General features: G+C 36.5%; 1 protein-coding gene across 1 annotated transcript; it reads left to right on the top strand.

Annotated features, from left to right (window-relative positions):
- Window positions 1-1,116: 1,116 nt before the first annotated feature.
- On the top strand, window positions 1,117-17,217 carry LOC137638762 (uncharacterized). The gene is made up of 6 exons (XM_068371112.1): window positions 1,117-1,272; window positions 3,303-3,453; window positions 4,427-4,535; window positions 7,076-7,260; window positions 15,199-15,298; window positions 16,595-17,217. The coding sequence occupies exons 1-6, from the start codon at window positions 1,215-1,217 to the stop codon at window positions 16,730-16,732; spliced, it is 741 nt and encodes a 246-aa protein (XP_068227213.1). The 5' UTR covers window positions 1,117-1,214; the 3' UTR covers window positions 16,733-17,217.
- Window positions 17,218-18,059: the final 842 nt, after the last annotated feature.

The raw sequence follows: 18,059 nt of genomic DNA, 5'->3' as shown, positions 1-18,059 counted from the left end.
TCCTTTCTCTTTTGAACAGCTCCCAAATTGAAGATTAATTCTTTCTGCACTTGTGCCAAACTTCAGCTAAAGATTTAATCTTCCTCTGCCAAAATCAAGAATTTTCATGGTACTGTATCTACATGGGAAAACACCTGACGAGACCTTTTAGCCTTTGGACCAACACCCGCTTTACTTGAAATTAGTTTAGAAGCCATGTTTTTATACATAATGGATAAGACCATAACAAAACTTAGAATACAAGACGCAGCAAAAGATTTTGGATGTTAACGGGCAAAGTGTGGGTATCTTGAAGCTGGGCACAACATATAAATCATTACTAGCATTAATCAAACTACTGACTTGATTGGGTATTGAGTAGACAAACAGTTAAATGGATGTGTGCACTCTGAAATTTTTTCCAACATGCTTTGGGTCTTTGCAGGTGCATATAAGGGAGTTTCCTGTGTACATTTTTGTACATTGCTAATAATTGGCCAACCACATTTGACTGAGTCCACAGATAATGAGGACACAGTGTATATGCATATTATGTGTTTTGCGAAAAGATTTAACCCTTCACAAGCAAAAAATCTCAAACAAACTTCTACTCTAAGAAGACAACAACTTTGTGAATAAACAATATTTTATAGCCAATAAGAGTTAATTACAAAACGGCTTTTATTTAACAGTAGTTAAAATATCAAACCCTTTAAAAGAAAAAATCCAAGTTGCAGCTGATTTGATCCAGGTGTCACATTTTCCAGGCATGGCATGAAACAAAACCAAAAGTGTACTATCTGACCTCTGATAATTATTTTATTATTTTTTTATTGACGTTATCTAAGAAAAACACTCAATACCAAGTGTCAAATCACAAGAATTTTATATAAAACTCGCTAAAAATAAAACCTGAAATATGGTGAGCAGAAAAACTAAAGCGGAAAACTGTTTAATAAGTTAATCTGAATGAGAAAATACACAAAATTCTTAAGCTAAAATTTGACACAAGTCTACATAAAGAGTTTTCTTTTCAATTCAAATCAACAATCCCTTAATAAAACATTATCCTCCTAACTTTCCCTTTCATCCCTGAACCCAATCTAATCCATACCCCTTCTCCAAACAAACCCCACCCACCCCCTTGCTTTAAAGAATTCCCTCCGCAGAATTCTATAAAACGAGGTATCACTGCAGTTGGCCCAGTTAATCCACAAACCAGTACTACATTCATCATGAAGTCCCTTCACTTATTCTCCTTGTCGTTAACCATTATGGTTACTTTAGCAAAACGTAAGTTTTAGTTCAAACCTACTTTAATCAAAACCATAACTAGACCACACTAATGATCACAAAATATAAACGTCCCTGTCAGGTGATCGCCAGACTAGAGTTCGAGTCCCGCTCAAACTCGTTAGTTTCTTGTAGTGTCTGGAACCTCGCCATCCTTGTGAGCTATGGATGGGGGTTTTGGTAGAGCCTATAGGTCTACCTGCTGAGTCATCAGCAGCCATCCCCTGGCCCACCCTGGTCCTAGTTTGGGTGGAGATTGGGCTTAGGCGCTGATCATATGTATATAAGGCCAGTCTCTACAACATTGCCCTGCTTGCAAGGACAATTTTACTGTCCCTTGCCTCTGCCCTTCATGTGTAGCCTTTAAACTTTTAATGTAAAATTTTCCCATAAAAAATTTCCAAGGATTACATATCAAATGCATATTCGCTGGAACTACTTTACTACAATTTAATTAATCAACGATTATATCACTTGTAATGTTCATGAATGTGTTATAAACACCATAGCTTCCAAAATACATATCTTTTTAAGAAGGAGATTTGAATTATATGTATATTAAACGTAGATATACACGCAACATTTGTCAAGACGCAACTAAAATTCCAGCTATGTTTTGATTTTAGTTTATATATATATATATATATATATATATATATATATATATATATATATATATATATATATATATATATATGTGTGTGTGTGTGTGTGTGTGTGTGTGTGTAGCAGAATAATAAGTTGATACATGTATTTTTTTTGTAATAGGAAAAATATGCAAACAATGCACATTATTAAAATTCACATATATTTTCGCAAAAGAAATAAAATGCTCAATATTTGTAAGTTGAAGACCTACGTATAGCAAGTAGGCACAAACATCAGGACAAGCTTAACTAATCTGTGATTAGGGTATTGATTACTAGATGTCTCCGTGTGGCGATCTATTTCTGATTTCTTATCATACTGTGTTCTTCCTTAATAAATTGGCTTCCAAGTCATAGAACAATAGGTGTAGGGCAACTTTCATAGCTGTTAGGATAGATCCAGAGAAATTAATCTCCATTTACTTTGAAAGATATGAGCCATCCTGTCTCCCACACACCAACATTCTTTATCGATTTTGCTTCAAACTTGCATTAACTCACATTAACACATATGATGGATGTCTATTCGTATGATAATTACAGTACTAGCTCTTCTCAATCATTTTATTTGCGGATTAGTTTATTGAGAATTGTATCTTCCAAGACATTTGTAAGTACTTTTGATTTACATACCTTCCTAACCTTCACAATGTCTTCAAGAAAATAAAAACGATATTCTTAATTACCTTATAGATCTAATGCAGTTCTATCCAAGGCCGAATTCGAATGAATACCTCCTCTTCCTTCATAGTAATGACCTTATAGTAGTCGCGATTTTAAGGACAATTTCTGACCATAAGGTGTAGATTGTACTGAAAAGACTGGCCTGTAGGCCTATTTACCTCTAAAATATTTCAAGTTACTGGAAAGATTGATCTTTTACCTTTACAACGAAACATGAAAATGTATAATTTTATCCTGCTTCTGACCTCCATCGTTATGCCACTTAAGTTCTAAGATGACTCTAGTGTACCACTTCATTCAAGGGAGTCCAATACTCTTATATTCCTACCTTCCATGACACCTTTGCTATTGCTATAATTCGAGGAGATTAGCGATTTATAGTAACCATATTTTTTTCAGAAGTGATACCCTTCAACTTTAAACCCCTTTGACAGTTTCGCAATTCTTTAGCTAAAGTTCGCATTCTACTTTGGTTTCTTGAAACCTAAGCGTTAAGAGCAAACAAAACAGTAGACTTTACAGAGAATGTCGATTTTTTTTAAATAATTAAAAAAAATTCCTAAGGTATTAATTTTTAAAACCGTAATTAAAATACCTTAACCAAAAGTGTGTTTTCATTCATCATAATTATGCAAATAAATCTATCTCTATAGCAAATAAGACTATGCTAAGGAAAATGTTGCTACTTGTTACTTGCAGCTTCGAACAATGAAGTCGCCAATGGACTTTACACGAAGGTGTTCAGCATGACTTACAACATGGGAAACTCGCGTGAGCTGACCAGGTATACACCAGACCTGTCTACCGAAGGGATGGACAACGATATTGAGAGCGTACACCAGACTGGCATGTAAGATTCTTCCAGTTTCATTTCCTAATTATCATTACCATCTCTCTCTCTCTCTCTCTCTCTCTCTCTCTCTCTCTCTCTCTCTCTCTCTCTCTCTCTCTCTCTCTCTCTGATATGTATCCTAAACCTTTATCTCAGTCCTTACCTTACTTCAATATTATGAAATCAGGAGGATGCTATCACCCTTACATGATTTGCAAAATTTTTCTTTTGGTCAATTAAACATGACAGTATTCACCTTTACTGAATTTAACCTATACCCTGTCAAAGGGTATCTTCCCTGTCCTACTCCAAAAACACGGTTTTTATTTTTTGCCCCGTAACATTTATTAGATTAAGAGAAACGACAGCGGACTTGCAATTTGTGGTCCCAAATTTCGATCAGCGCTCACGGACTGATAAATGTTATTATCGAACACAATCTCACCCTCCTTGTGAGCTCAATAGGGGTTTGTGCCTTGTAGCTATCCAGAGGTCAACCCAGGTCACATACATTGGGTCCTGGTCAGTGCCACAGAGTGCCTTGTCCTGTATCAATCTGCCGAGTCACTAGTAGCTATTACCTGGTTCTCCTCAGCTATCATCATCAGTATACCCTGCTTAATTCCTAAAGAACTGATATGTAGGTTAAGCCTTTCACATACCTAATACCCTTGTTTGCGGAAATATAGAATATATCCTTCTCAAGGAAATTTACAGTGCATTACTCGCCATTTTTATTGAAGTTTGTCTTTTTTAAATACCATACATGAATATATACCTTTCTTCCTCTAGCCATTACTACTAAATATTTGTATTCACAAGGTGGGTTCTTTAGTAACATGTTATGACCTTCATAAAAAAAAAGGAATATTCTTCTATATTTCAAATTTCAATTCTATATTTCTAAGGTAAATTCTCAGCATATTTTATAATTATCAGCATTTAGAATAACTAACATAAAATACTTCATCTAACATGATGGTTTTCGCAGGTGGATTTTCTACGACAATAAAGATTTCAACAAAGAATTGCAAGGGAAGGTTTACTTCGTGCACGGAATCGACTATTCAATGGACTTCCCTGCAGAGTACAGAAACATGGTAAGCAGGTCCAAAATTCTCAAGATAAATGTTTTCACTCAGGTATATAAAACTAAGAACAGGGTTTGCCTGGTTAAAAGTCAGCTATGGTCGGCAGAGGCTACGGAGACGTCATAGAGCTGGAGCTTAAAAGTTCTTTCTCCGCCCAGGATTGATTGATTGATTGATTGATATTGAGTTTTCTGGCATCTTTACATCGATGGTCATTGACGACGATATCGTTCATTATAAAGAATAAAAAGAGTGTTCAATTTAAAACTATTAAAGCGAAGATGTCCTTATAAAATCTAAATATCTCTCAGAAGACCTGCTCCTGAAATAAACCCAAATATACCGCTAGCATAGTACAACACATCCTGCCAAAGAATCTCGGCAATGATGAACTAGGAAGAGAATGCAGTGGCTGCTGGTAGCAGGGACACCTATGGACACTGAATCCCCCTTCCACCTTAATAAAAATGCATATAATGACGGTAAGGTCGCGTTCCCGAGTGAAATCAATTAACCTGTGAATGTGGCACTCAGATTGCCAGATGCTGAAAATTCAAAGGAATATTATTTAAATTCATCCAATGATTTTGCTTTTCATGTATCTATCATCATCATTTCCTACTACGCTTACTAACGCAAAGGGCTCCGGTTAGGTTTCACCAGTCATCTCTATCTTGAGCTTTTAAATCAATACTTCTCAATTCATTATCTCCTACTTCACGCTTCATAGTCCTCAGCCATGTGGGCCTGGGTCTTCCAACTCTTCTATTGCCTTGTGGAGCCCAGTTGAAAGTTTGGTGAACTAAACTCTCTTGGGGAGTGTGAAGAACATGCCCAAAATATCTCAATCTGCCCCTCACCATGATCTCATCCACATATGACACTCGAGTAATCTCTCTTATAGTTTCATTTCTAATCCTGTCTTGCTATTTAACTCCCAATATTCTTCTGAGGGATATATATCTATATACATGGCTATTTTTTATTAAGTCTTTAATATTTTTTTTTCATACAGTTGGCAAAGTAACTACGTTTGCTAAGCAGATTTATGATCCAGTGTGACTGCTTGCACATTGTGAATATTAATGGTCTGTTTGTGACAGACTCGTCTAACCGGCAAATTTCAAAATATTTATTTTATATAGAAAATTTCTATTACTTAAAAGTGAAAAAGTGAAAAAAGCAGTCATTTGACCAGGCAGCTCCATAACACCAAACTCGTTGCTCGAAAGACAGAAGAAATCAGTTTCTTGATATGGAATTTGGTTTGCAATTTACGCAATAAACGAATGTGTGGATAACCTAAACCCCGTCAGGACACACAATTACTTCTTATATGTTTTGTTACTGAACATTATGCATAAAGTAAATGATTTCCTATGTAAAGGACGAAGGGGCACGGTAACCTAAAGCAATATGTCTTAACCGTTAGACAGAGTGATTCTTCTGAGCAAAGTCCAAAACAAGGCCAACATGACACAACCGTCTTTTTGTACGGAAGTTTTTTCCTTATTGGAAAGTCAATGGTCTGAAAGAAACTGAATATCTCCTATATAATGAAGATCATATGTATGGCTATAAATATGAATATGAATATATACATATATATATATATATATATATATATATATATATATATATATATAGTATACTGTATATATATATATATATATATATATATATATATATATACATATATATAGTATACTGTATATATATATATATATATATATATATATATACAGCATATATATATATATATATATATATATATATATACAGTATATATATATATAATATATATATATATATATATATATATATATATATATATATGAGTGTGTGTGTGTATGTATGTGTGTATATATACAGTATATATATATATATATATATATATATATATATATATATATATATATGAGTGTGTGTGTATGTATGTGTGTATATATACAGTATATATATATATATACATATATATATATATATATATATATATATATATATATATATTATATATATATATATATATATTTTTTCAGTTATGCTGAGCTGCATTGCCAAACGTATGACTATTTGATCTTTCCCTGTCCCTTTGGTTAGGGGGAGCGGGAGCAGTCCTATCCTGGTGACAGGAGGTACCCCAAGACTTACAAAAAAAGATGTAACCCCGGAAACAAAAATCTTCCACAAATTACCGAACCAGCAGGTTGTAGTTAGGAAAAGGGGAGGAAGTGGGAAGGGTTGAATATGCGCGTGCGCGTTTGTGTGCATATCTATTTAAATATTTAGCCATCCTTTTTGACCGGTCACGTACACTGTTATAAGAAAAAAATATATAAGTGAGCTTGGCTTTGTCTCTTAATCCGCTGGAAAGATTCTAATGGATGCCAGAAGCTTCAAATCAATTAATCAATCACAAAATAATCCGGTCTTATCCTTTTCAGACACCAAGTAATCAAGGTACCTTGAACAAACACCAAGAACATTCGCATCGTAATCTATTGAAAAGCCCTAGACTTTTCATTCATTTAATCCAATCCCCTTTCCAGGCCTCCTCAACCCGCTTTGCTGGCCACAGGGACATCCTGAACGCCGACGCCTGGAATATTTACGAGGGGCAGTACTTCACCGGAAAGGAACAATTCGGTACGGGGGACGCAGCCACTCTAGGGACACTTGACCTCTTGGCGTCTTCCATCGTGGTCACCGGGACAAGTCCTTGGACTGTTTACACGTGAGTTGCATTCCTTTAGTACAAATAGAGAAATCAAAACGATGCATTTTCACACTTATAAACGTACAGTACATAATTCCTTAGATTTTCCAAATTACGAATCTGATATGAAAAGAATATTTCCATACTTTCAAACTTTAAAATACTGAACTTCTTAAATGAGGAATATCAATAACTTGAATTTTAAAACTTACAATTATCAAAAATGTCTACTTTTACGCATAAAATTCAGATAAATATTTAAATTTGCTATTTAAACATATGAAAAAACTACTATACTTACAAATGTGAAATTAAAACTTATGAAAATATTTACATATTCATACATTAATGATAAAGATATAAAAATATTTTCCCGCTCATATGTGTATATATATATATATATATATATATATATATATATATATATATATATATATATATATATGTGTGTGTGTGTGTGTGTGTGTGTGTGTGTAAATTTTCCTACTTACAATTATGAAGTAAAAGAAAAGTAAGTTGGGAATTCAAATAATGGATATTTACACTAAGCACTTATAATCGTAACCGGAGTGACATAGTTTATAAACAAATTTTCATATAAAAAATACAAGAAAATTATAAAAAAAAAAATATGAATTATCTAAAATTATTACTTGAAAAGGTTTTAGAAAGCAACGAAGAATTGTCCAGTTACTGAAAAATACAGGAATCATTGTGCATTCATGACAGACATTTACGGTCTATTATATTTGTAAGTGTAACATTACATAGTAACTGAAGGTCACTGATTTCATGAAATTAAAGTAACGTGACACTTGTCACAGTTTTACGAGTCCATCGTAATGTCTTTCTCTCATTTCATATCAAATAATATTGCGATATACTGTATAGCTTAAATACAGGTACTAGAGTGTACAGTCCTTTCTTTTCATCATAAATTTCTTTGAAAGTAGCAGTGAAAATTTTTACCATAATCTTATGATTCTAATGAATATATATGAGTTAATGGTGTCGTTTAGTGAAATCCTACGACTTAAATGGGCCCTTCGACTGGAGACACAGTGTTATATTTGCCTTTGCCTACACATACACCGAATAGTCGAGCCCATTCTTTCCAAACTGTCCTTTGTCCTCATACATTTGACAATACTGAGATTACCAAATAATACTTCTTCGGTCAAGGGGTTAACTACTGCTATGTGATTGTTCAGTGGCTACTTTCTTCTTGGTAAAGGTAAAAGACACTTTAGCCATGGTAGGCAGCTCTTCTTGGAGAAGGACACTCCAAAATCAAACCACTGTCTTGGGTAGTGCCATACCCTTTGTACCATGCCCTTGCACTCTCTTGGATTATAGTTCTCTTGCTCGAGGGTGCAATCAGGCACACTATTCTATCTTATTTTTCTTCCTCTAGTTTTGTTTAAAGTTTTTATAGTTTATGTAAGAAATATCTAATTTAATGTTGTTACAGGTCTTAAAATATTGTATTTTGATTGTTTATTACTTCTCTTGTAATTGTTTATTTTCTTGTTTTCTATCCTCAAGGGGCTATTTTCCCCTGCTGGAACCCTTGGGCTTATAGCATCCTGCTTTTCCAACTAGGGTTATAGTTTAGCTCGTAGTAATAATAATAATAATAATAATAATAATAATAATAATAATAATAATAATTACACTGTCCCCCAACTCACTTCCATATAGAGATAAATTTACTAAGGATTTATTTACGTAAAATAACAGTACTAGACCGAGTCACTGCCTATTACGCATTTAAATAAATAATATGGTATATTTGAATGATTAATGTATGTTCAAAATGGCTATATAAGCTTTCTTTACTCATGAAGCTATTGGTACAAATAGTTGCCAGTACGTATATCGCAGTTACCCAAATAATCATGCATCCATTTTCTATAATTAAAAAAGGTTTGATGCAACAGTAACTGCGATACTCATTATCCTGGCAAGGAGTGATATTTATAGATTAAAAATAACCAATATATACAGCACATACATACACACACACATTCATATATATATATATATATATATATATATATATATATATATATATATATATATATATATATATATATATATATATATATATATATATATATATATGTATATATATATATATATATATATATATATATATATATAAATATATATATGTATATATATATATATATATATATATATATATATATATATATATATATATATATATATGTATATATATATATATATATATATATATATATATATATATATATATATATATATATATATATGTATATATATATATATATGTATATAAATATGTATATATATATATATATATATATATATATATATATATATATATATTATATACATATATATATATATGTGTGTGTGTGTGTATGTGTGTGTGTGTATTTAAATCCATTAACAATTATAAATTAAATATACTAACAATTACAATTATATAAATCTAGCCCCACGCATCCACACAAACCTTCTTGGGACTTCGACTACTTTTTATTTCATATATGAAATTTGGGTCATATGACCGGGACCTTAGGTCAGAAGGCCAATATTTGCACCGTATTCTGTATTTGTGCTATATATCCCTACACTGGCACTGGAACCTGTGAGGTCATTCAGCACCCAAGTACAGTTGGACACAGGAATTCCCGGTACACCTCGCTCTGAGCGGAGAGAACCTATGTGTAGCCCTACTGACAACTATGCTACCTCTCTCTACACGATAGGGTGCATTTCCTCAGAGTGACATGTACCAAGATTACCTGTGGCCAATTGTACATTTAGGGAAAAGTCCTTGAATTACACCGTGAGAAAAATGTTAAAAGAGGTTGGACAGCGGGAACGGGGGTGAAGTTAAGTATGTGAAGTAAGATGAGCTAGTGGCCGAAGGAATGCTGAAAGTCCCTTAGGTAATGCCTACAGTACACCCCATGAGATGCAATGATGGCATTAACCGGCTACCGGGGTATTTTTTAATAATATTTGGACTTTGTAGTAACGAGTATATGCAATTAATGCGAGGATTTCGTAGTGTTTAGAGGAGTTAACTTTTACCGTAGAGCTTCGACAGCCATCAAGGGCTCCTAATTCATCCATGGGTCACAGAATTACAATTGCATTTAGCCTCGTATATCGCTCTTACGACCAGTTCAGCTTTTCACTAATGTTTATCCTTTTACAGGCCGTTAAATATCCGAGTATTCGATTAATCTAATTTATGCAATAACGTTAATATTAACCGCTATTTCTGTAAAACACGAAAAATTTACCCTATCAACAAATATTACTAAATTATTACACTACTTTCATCACTTTCGAAAAACTTAATGGGTACCATATTTTTTGTTCCTTCTATAATATTCATTAAAACCATCAAAAAGAGTCAAATGTCTTTTAGATTAAACTAGTTTCAGTACAAACTGTGACGGTGCCGAGTGAGGGTTGTGAACTCAAAGGCAGGATGCAATCAACTGAGTTATTTATTAAGGAACACACTCCTTTATATACAAAACCTCAAGGCAACAGGACATAACCTGTTCTAGTGACAGACAATGTTACAGAGCAAAACGGAGACATGATCATTCAGGTTCTTTTTAGTGCGAGGGAAGAGCACAGATACAAGCATAATATATACAAAATAATTATGTACAATTGTGTGACACACGGTACATGGCTCCCCCCCTAAAAATGACATACTGTACATGTTAAATAGGGCGCCCTGATCTAGAGAGGCGAACTGTAGGCGGGTCATCTGGCGGAAGATAAGCAGGTTTTAGACAATCAATGGAGACCCAGTCTTCTTTGCCCCGAATGTTTAGTAGGAATGCTTTCGGACTGCGTCGGATCACCAGGAAAGGGCCCGTGTAAGGGGACGTTAGTGGTGGCTTGCTAGTGTCGTTGCGCAGGAAGACGTGCGTTGCAGAGTGCAAGTCCGTTGGTATGTGATGCTTCGCTGGGGGCTTGTAAGTCTGGTGGCACGGAGTAAATTTTCCCACGATGTGACGTATGCGCTGGAGATCGTCGGAGGAGGTTGTAGAAGGAAAAAATTCGGCAGGGACGACCAACGGGTCGCCATACACCATTTCAGCTGCCGAGACGTCGAGGGCGTCTTTAGGAGTGGTCCTTAGTCCCAGGAGGACCCAGGGAAGCTGAGTAAACCAGGGATGTGAAAGGCCGTAAATGAAATCAAACACCTGTCGGCGCATGGGAGCAGGAATCCAAGGTCGCAGTCTACCAGTACTGACGTCACAGAGGAGGGTGGTGTTGGAGTCTTCGAGGGGAAAGTCTTCCCAACGGAGGGATGTGCAGGATGTCCTACAAGCTTGATACTCTGGATCCTGTCGTTGGGCTTCAGCCAGGGCGTTGTAATCCAATCCAAGTTGAACGGCAGCCAACGTGTTTCTTGACAGGGCATCAGCAACGGGATTCATTTTCCCAGGGACGTATTGGAGGGTGCAATTGTATTCAGCCACGGCGGAGAGATGTCGGCGTTGACGGGCGGACCAAGAGTCAGACTGTCAAGTGAAGGCGTGCACCAGAGGCATGTGGTCTGTGCGAATGACGAAGGGCGGACCTTCTAAGAAATGGCGAAAGTGACGGACAGCCAAGTGCACCGCCAGCAATTCTCGATCGAAGGTAGAATAACCCGATTCTGCCTTGGACAGTTTTCTGCTGAAGAAGGCCAATGGGCGGGGCGAGCCTTTGACCACCTGCTCGAGTACTGCACCAATAGCGACGTCACTGGCATCGGTGGAGAGAAGGAGAGGGGCGTGTGGGATAGGAAAAGTGAGAGCCGCAGCAGTTGATAGGGCCTTCTTTGCATTGCAGAAGGCTGCTTCTTGAAGGGGACCCCACTTCAGGTCCTTTGGCTTGCCCTTGAGGGAGGCGTAGAGGGGAGCAAGAGTGGCGGCAATGGCTGGCAGAAAACGGTGATAATAGTTGATCATGCCCAAGAATTCCTGCAGAGCTTTGACGGTCGAGGGCGCGGGGAAGTTCTGAATGGCCGCTACCTTCTCAGGGAGGGGATGGACTCCTTCAGGAGTGATACGGTGCCCTAAGAACGACACTTCGTTGGCGCCAAAGGTACACTTGTCGTACCGGACTAAAAGGCCGTTTTGTTGCAGGCGGTCGAGCACGATGCGCAGGTGATGGAGGTGTTCCTCTTTAGAGGAGGAGAACACAAGTATGTCGTCCACATAACATACACAGAAAGGGAGGTCCCCTAAGATGCCATCCATGAGACGTTGAAACGTTGCCCCAGCATTACGAAGGCCAAAACAGGAGTAATTGAAGGTGTATGTACCAAACGGAGTGGTGATGGGGGTCTTGGGGATGTCTTCTGGGTTCATAGGCACCTGATAATACCCCTTCAGGAGGTCGAGCGCAGAGAAAACCTTCGCTTTGTGCAGGTAGGAGGTCACGTCGGCAATGTTTGGGAGGGGGTAGTGATCTGGTTCTGTTTGCATGTTCAGGTGCCTGTAATCCCCGCACGGACGGAGGGAGCCGTCTTTCTTCAGAATGATGTGTAAGGGTGACGACCATGGGCTGGAGGCCTTTTGGCAAAGGCCCATTTCCTCCATTTCGGCGAACGTCTGTTTGACGGCTGCCAATCGTTCCGGTGCCAGACGTCTGAATTTTGCGAAGACTGGGGTCCCGTCGTCTTGATATGGTGATAAATACCGTGCTTGGCAGGAACCGTGGGCGTTTGGCGAAGTTCTGGACGGAAAACTTCCGGGTACGACGTGAGGAGGTGGGCGTAGGCATCCGTGGGTGCGCTGATGTGGAGAGCAAGGTTAGAGGGGGCGGGTTGAAGAGGTGTCGACAAGTACGAGTCTGCGTTGACCAATCGTCGGTGGGCGACATCGACCAGAAGGTGGAAATGAGAGAGGAAATCCGCACCGAGGATTGGCATTGTGACGTCAGCAACGAGAAACTTCCAATTGAATTTACCGTTTCCGAACGATAATGTGAGGTTCTCGTAACCGTAGGTGGGTATCGCAGATCCGTTGGCCGCTACCAAGTGGACGTCGGCAGATGTAGACAGACTACGTCGTGCCTTGAAGAGTTTCATGGGCAAAAGAGAACGACAAGCACCCGTGTCTACCAAAAATCGCACGCCCGTTCCTGCATCCTGTAAAAAGAAAAGATTAGAAACATGGGAGGCCACCGCCACAAGCGATGGCCTACTTACACGTTTTTTGGCCACTGACAATCCTTGGCACATTTCTTCGCGGTTGCCCGGAATCTGAAGTGGTAGTAGCAAAACTGCGGCGGATGGGAGGTAGTAAGTGGCTGTAGAAGTCGTTCGTTGGGGCGCGAGCGATTGGTGGGTGGTGGGCGGCTTTGTCGCCGCTTCGGCACGTCACGGGGTAGGCGTGTATGTCCTACGGCATTCATGTCAGCTTCGGTTGACGTTGAATAGGCATCCTTGTCATCAGGGGTGGAGGCGTTGATGGAGGTCTTGAAGTGGCTGTCAATAAGGGCGTCGGCTTTGGTCATCAAGTCCTTTATGGGTAAACTATCGACATCGGGTATGGCAGCGCGTACAGGTTCGGGTAAACGGCGTATCCAAAGGGCACGAAGTAGGTTCACCTCACGAGGAGAGCCGTCTGCGGCAGGTTGAAGGCGAGCGATACTGGTCATTTCCCTGAGGGCAAGCGAAGCCCTTTGGTCCCCCAACGGTTGTTGCGAGAGCTGAAAAAGCTTTGCTATACTGTACGGGCGGCTGGCGACGGCGAGTACTGCTGCAGAAGGTATGTTTTGAGGGCGTCATACGCTATTGGGGTCTCCTTGTTCACAAAGCCAGTCGGATATTTCTGGGAAGGTGTCCTCGGGTATCGCCGCGAGAACATAATCCGCTTTGGTGGTTGAGCGAGTCACGCCCCTGATACGAAACTGGACTTCTGCGCGCTGAAACCAAGCAAACGCCTCTCCGCTGGCGAACGGTGAAAGTTTCAATGGGGCGGCCGCAGCGCCAACTGCTGTAGTAGAGTCCGTCATAGTACCAACGATGGAGGGGCGAGGGAGGTGGGGGTGGAAGGCAGTGGAGCGAGTCGACTTCCGGGGTCACCAATGTGACGGTGCCGAGTGAGGGTTGTGAACTCAAAGGCAGGATGCAATCAACCGAGTTATTTATTAAGGAACACTCTTCTTTATATACAAAACCTCAAGGCAACAGGTCATAACCTGTTCTAGAGACAGACAATGTTACAGAGCAAAACGGAGACATGATCATTCAGGTTCTTTTTAGTGCGAGGGAAGAGCGCAGATACAAGCATAATATATACAAAATAATTATGTACAATTGTGTGACACACGGTTGGTACAAAACACTATTGGATAAATACATGGGCTGCAGTTTTATCAAGTACATTTTCATTTTTATTTGATAAACGTTTCACCGTTAGTTTTATTTTTACAATTTTAGGTTTGAATCTAACGTTATAATTCTTACTTATGATTTCAACTTCGTGTTGCTTTCAATGACAGTGGCTTCAAAGTAAAAATTTCTTTCAATTTTGACTTGAAAATCAATTCCCTACAATATTGTCATTAATAATTATTCATAATTACTATTAATAATAATAATAATAATAATAATAATAATAATAATAATAATTATAATAAAAACAATAATTATTATTATTATTATTATTATTATTATTATAATTAGCTAAGCTACATCACTGGTTAGAAAAGCAGGATGCTGCATATCCTAAGGCTCCAACAGGAAAAAACAGACCGGTTAAGAGATGAAATAAGGAACTAAATAAACAACAAGAGAAGTAATGACCAATAAAAATAAAACACTTTAAGAACAGTAACAACATTAAAATAGATCTTTCATATATAAACTATAAAAAGGGAAGATATAAATGCTGCTCCAACCAACATCTTAAAAATTATTATTTCTATCCCCCCCAACAGTGGCCAATCCTTCACAGGCCAGGGCGTTTGTGTCTACCCCAACACAGCTCACGACCACGGATCTTTTGGAGAGCTACTCGACCTTGGAATCTATGGAGTGGTAAGTTTCATGTCGTATTCATAGTATATACATCATTACAGGCCTCAAAGACCTCTTAATACTTCCACACTCTTGATGATACAGTGTCAATCAAAATTGATACGTTTAGTAATGACTTATTGCTTGAATGTCATATGATGGAAAAAATTCTTCATTGCTGTCAATTGACGCCTTTCTTTAAAAAAAAAAAAAAAGTATCCACACAAATATGAGAAACGAGAGGTTAAGATCATAATGGTTATAATAATACATAGACCAGGAGAATACACACACACACACACACACATATATATATATATATATATATATATATATATATATATATATATATATATATATATATTCATATATATACACATATACATATAAATACATACATATATATATATATATATATATATATATATATGTGTGTGTGTGTGTGTGTGTGTGTACAGTGTGTGTGTTTGTGTCTATTCTGTTTAATACGAGCTAGGGTGAAGTAGTGTTAACCGAAAAATTTGTATTCTTTTGGTTAATTTTGATAAATCAATATATATACACGTGTATATATATATATATATATATATATATATATATATATATATATATATATATATATATAAACATATATATTATAGGGACTTTTGTGCCTGCGTATATTTATGAAATAATGAGATATGATGGAGACCATTCTCAAAAACACCGCACATTACTTGCATCTGTTATTTCTATGAAATGAAAATAACTCTTCATAATCAATGAGATTCAAAATAAATTTACCACAAATATACAAACAGAAGTCGGCCTGGATTTTATATAAATATTGAGAAATATAAAAAAAAAAAGAGATTAGACCTTTCAAAACTTGTTTACTTTAATCTCTCCTCTCTAGTCAAGATATCAAGCATGAGCGACACCTTATGTCTATAACACCTATTGTAAAGTTATTGTTAAATTGAAGAAAAACTTATCAAATACTTTTAAAATATGAAATTAACGCAATTATCACTACGGCTGTTTAGGACATTACAACCACTTTCCTCACCGGGCTATTTTTTCTGTTGGAGCCCTTAGGCTTATAGCATCCTGCTTTTCCAACTAGGGTTGTAGCTTAGCTAATAATAATAATAATAATAATATTAATAATAATAATAACAGTAGTAGTAGTAATAATAATAATACTAGTAGCAATAATAATAGTAGTGATAATAATAATAATAATAATAATAATAATAATAATAATAATAATAATAATAATAATGTGGGATTTGCAACAAGACTTAAAAGTATTGTAATATCTTTTGTCTTCACCAGGTAACTGCTCTAGGAATACCCGAAGACAGCATCAGATCTATTCGAAAGGGATGCTGGTCTACCCAGATTGCCCCTCCCTCAAACGTCAGTTATGAGCATAAGGACAAGAACGGTGGATGGGGATATGTTGAACTTTAGAGTGACATCGATGGTGTAACAAGACAACAAACCCCATTATTGTAAGCTTTAAACAGGAATGTCTCGGTTAATTTTTCCCTAAATTTGTATGTTTTTGAGCACTTGTTTCTGATATGTTCTGTAGCAATTATATTCGGTCTGATTTTGAGCAATTGTTACCGATGTTCGAATGATCTTGGACAACTTGTTACTATATCTGAAAACGTTTGGGCATTTTTATACTAAATTTAAGTGCTTCGTAAAACTCGTTCAGAGTTGCAGTTGTCTTGGAACCAGTTTCCCCATCATAATTGTTTTTAGATTTTTTTTCTCCTTGAATTCAATTATTTTGACGAACTTGTTCTTAAATTTGAATGTTTTCGGAAACTGGTTCGGGAATAACAAAGACATTTGTTTTAAAATTTGTAAATCATAAAATCCTAGTATATTTGTCTCAACAGGTAGTCTAACCCATGGAACCTTTAAAAATAAAAGCAGAATAATTACATATGTGTTTTTTTCATGGACGTGGTACAATCCCCACTAATGTATATTTTCGGAAACTCTTAAGGTGGACCTCTCACATAAATTTATCCAATGTGTATAATGGCAATATATAAAGAAATAGAAATGGATGTCCTAATATTTTCAATTACCAAGAGGAAAGAGGTTAAAAGTTAATATTTTCAACTTCTAGCATTTCAACTACTCAGCAATATTCACATTTTTCTCTACAGCCTGAAGTGGAATTGAAAATAAATAAATATAAATAAATCTCAGATTTTCTCTTTAAAGAAAAAATATATAAACGTAAATCATAAGGGATATAAAAAATATAAACAATATGAGATATCATGACCTTGCCAAGGTCAACATGTCTATAAAATTAGAATTCCGGAAACTTTCTGGTGCAACCAAATACTTTGCAGAGATAATTCAAGAATGCAACTAACAGCAAGCAAGGAGCGAATTCAAATTGGAAGCAACTTCTTAAGATAGCTGGAAACAAAATATATGAAAATCTCTCTCTCTCTCTCTCTCTCTCTCTCTCTCTCTCTCTCTCTCTCTCTCTCTCTCTCTCCTTTATTCATAACCGATTAACTTAGGTCACAACCTATACACAGAAAACCATAATTTTAGTGTAATTGACCTTTAAAAATTACAAATGCTACTATAGAGTTTTCAGTTACAGTTTAATGGACATCCATACATACATACATAAATGTGTGTGTGTATATATATATATATATATATATATATATATATATATATGTGTGTGTGTGTGTGTGTGTGTGTTTATATACTGTGTATATATATATATATATATATATATATATATATATATATA

This window comes from Palaemon carinicauda, chromosome 3 (genome assembly GCF_036898095.1).
Source record: "Palaemon carinicauda isolate YSFRI2023 chromosome 3, ASM3689809v2, whole genome shotgun sequence".
Classification (NCBI taxonomy): domain Eukaryota; kingdom Metazoa; phylum Arthropoda; class Malacostraca; order Decapoda; family Palaemonidae; genus Palaemon; species Palaemon carinicauda.
The sequence above is the reverse complement of the archived record's forward strand: the minus strand, read 5'-3'. Positions and strand labels throughout refer to the sequence as shown.